At 40.0% G+C, this 1,341-nt stretch overlaps 1 protein-coding gene across 1 annotated transcript in view; it reads right to left on the bottom strand.

Annotated features, from left to right (window-relative positions):
• SRRM1 (serine/arginine repetitive matrix 1) overlaps positions 1-1,341 on the bottom strand; it is a 45,002-nt gene that overhangs the window by 20,427 nt on the left and 23,234 nt on the right. The window contains exons 10-11 of the mRNA XM_011977911.1: positions 1,029-1,109; positions 386-525 (exon numbers count right to left, since the gene is read on the bottom strand). Coding sequence (XP_011833301.1) covers positions 386-525; positions 1,029-1,109 — 221 coding nt within the window. The remainder of the gene's footprint in view (positions 1-385; positions 526-1,028; positions 1,110-1,341) is intronic.

The following is a 1,341-nucleotide window of genomic DNA, read 5'->3' as shown; positions in this document are numbered from 1 at the left end:
GATCTCAGCTCACTGCAAGCTCCGCCTCCCAGGTTTACGCCATTCTCCTGCCTCAGCCTCCCGAGTGGCTGGGACTACAGGCGCCTGCCACCTCGCCCGGCTAGTTTTTTGTATTTTTTTAGTAGAAAGGGTTTCACCGTGTTAGCCAGGATGGTCTTGATCTGCTGACCTCGTGATGAGCCCGTCTCGGCCTCCCAAAGTGCTGGGATTACAGGCTTGAGCCACCGTGCCCAGCTGGGGCCTATTACTTTTATAACAATGTAACAGAAGATTAAATTTTGCAAAAGGACTTAAAACCAAAAAAAGAAAACAATCCTGCCTCCTCAGACAGATTTCTATGTAGGCAAGTTAAGTACTCGTGCTGCACACATAGATGTTCATATACCAAATATTTATTAGGAAATGCAGGTAGAAAAAAACTTTCATCACCGTCCATACCAGATGAAGACTGCTGGTTTTGTCGTCTGTATTGGCGTCTCTGCTGCACAGAATCTGCTGCAGCCATTTTGCCACCTTTATCTTCTTCTGAAAGATGGATGCATTTAGAAAGTGTTTCTTTAGTTACGCATATAGAAAATTTGCAATTTGAATAGGAAAATAGTCTCTCAAACCTTCATTTGGTTGGAACAAAAATACAACTACTATTTTTTTTAAAAAAAGAGTTTAAAATGCCAGTTCACATGCTGATTTAGACTATCTTCACCAAATACAATAAAATGTATTTAGGCATTTATTACAGGTCAGGCGGGTGCCAAGCATTTTATAAGCAGATACAGTTAACTGTCAAAAACCTCTACTGCCCCTATTTCGGAGCTGAAAGAAGAAAGGCTCAGATAATTAAAACAGAACCAGTTAAATTCTGGAACAGGAGATTCCAACCAAGTCTGTCTGACTTCAGAGTCTTAGCTCTTATCCTATGCTTAATCTTCAAGCAGAAGGGGATGACCAAATGTGCAAAAAATCAAAATCAGCTTTAAGAAAAGCAAAACAAAAACAAACAAAACACCACAAAAAAACAACAAACTTACCCGATTCAGATAACTCTACTTTTCTAGGCTTCGGTGCTGGTGAAGGGGATTCTCTTTTCTCAGTACCTTTATGTTTTGTCACTAAAAAAGAATAAGAGTGGAAAAGAAGCTTATGTACAAAAAAAGGTCTAGACAAGATGCTTTTCTTTCAATTTTTAAAATTATTATTTTAAAATAAAGATGGGGTCTCACTATATTAGTCAGGCTAGTCTTAAACTCCTGACATCAAGCAATCCTCCTGCCTCAGCCTCCCAAAGTGTTGGGATTACAGGCATGAGCTACTGCACCCAGCCAAGGTGCCTTCCTGCTATTA

Source organism: Mandrillus leucophaeus, unplaced genomic scaffold, assembly GCF_000951045.1.
Source record: "Mandrillus leucophaeus isolate KB7577 unplaced genomic scaffold, Mleu.le_1.0 Scaffold185, whole genome shotgun sequence".
NCBI classification, from domain to species: Eukaryota; Metazoa; Chordata; class Mammalia; order Primates; family Cercopithecidae; genus Mandrillus; species Mandrillus leucophaeus.
This window is presented reverse-complemented; position numbering and strand designations above follow the sequence as displayed.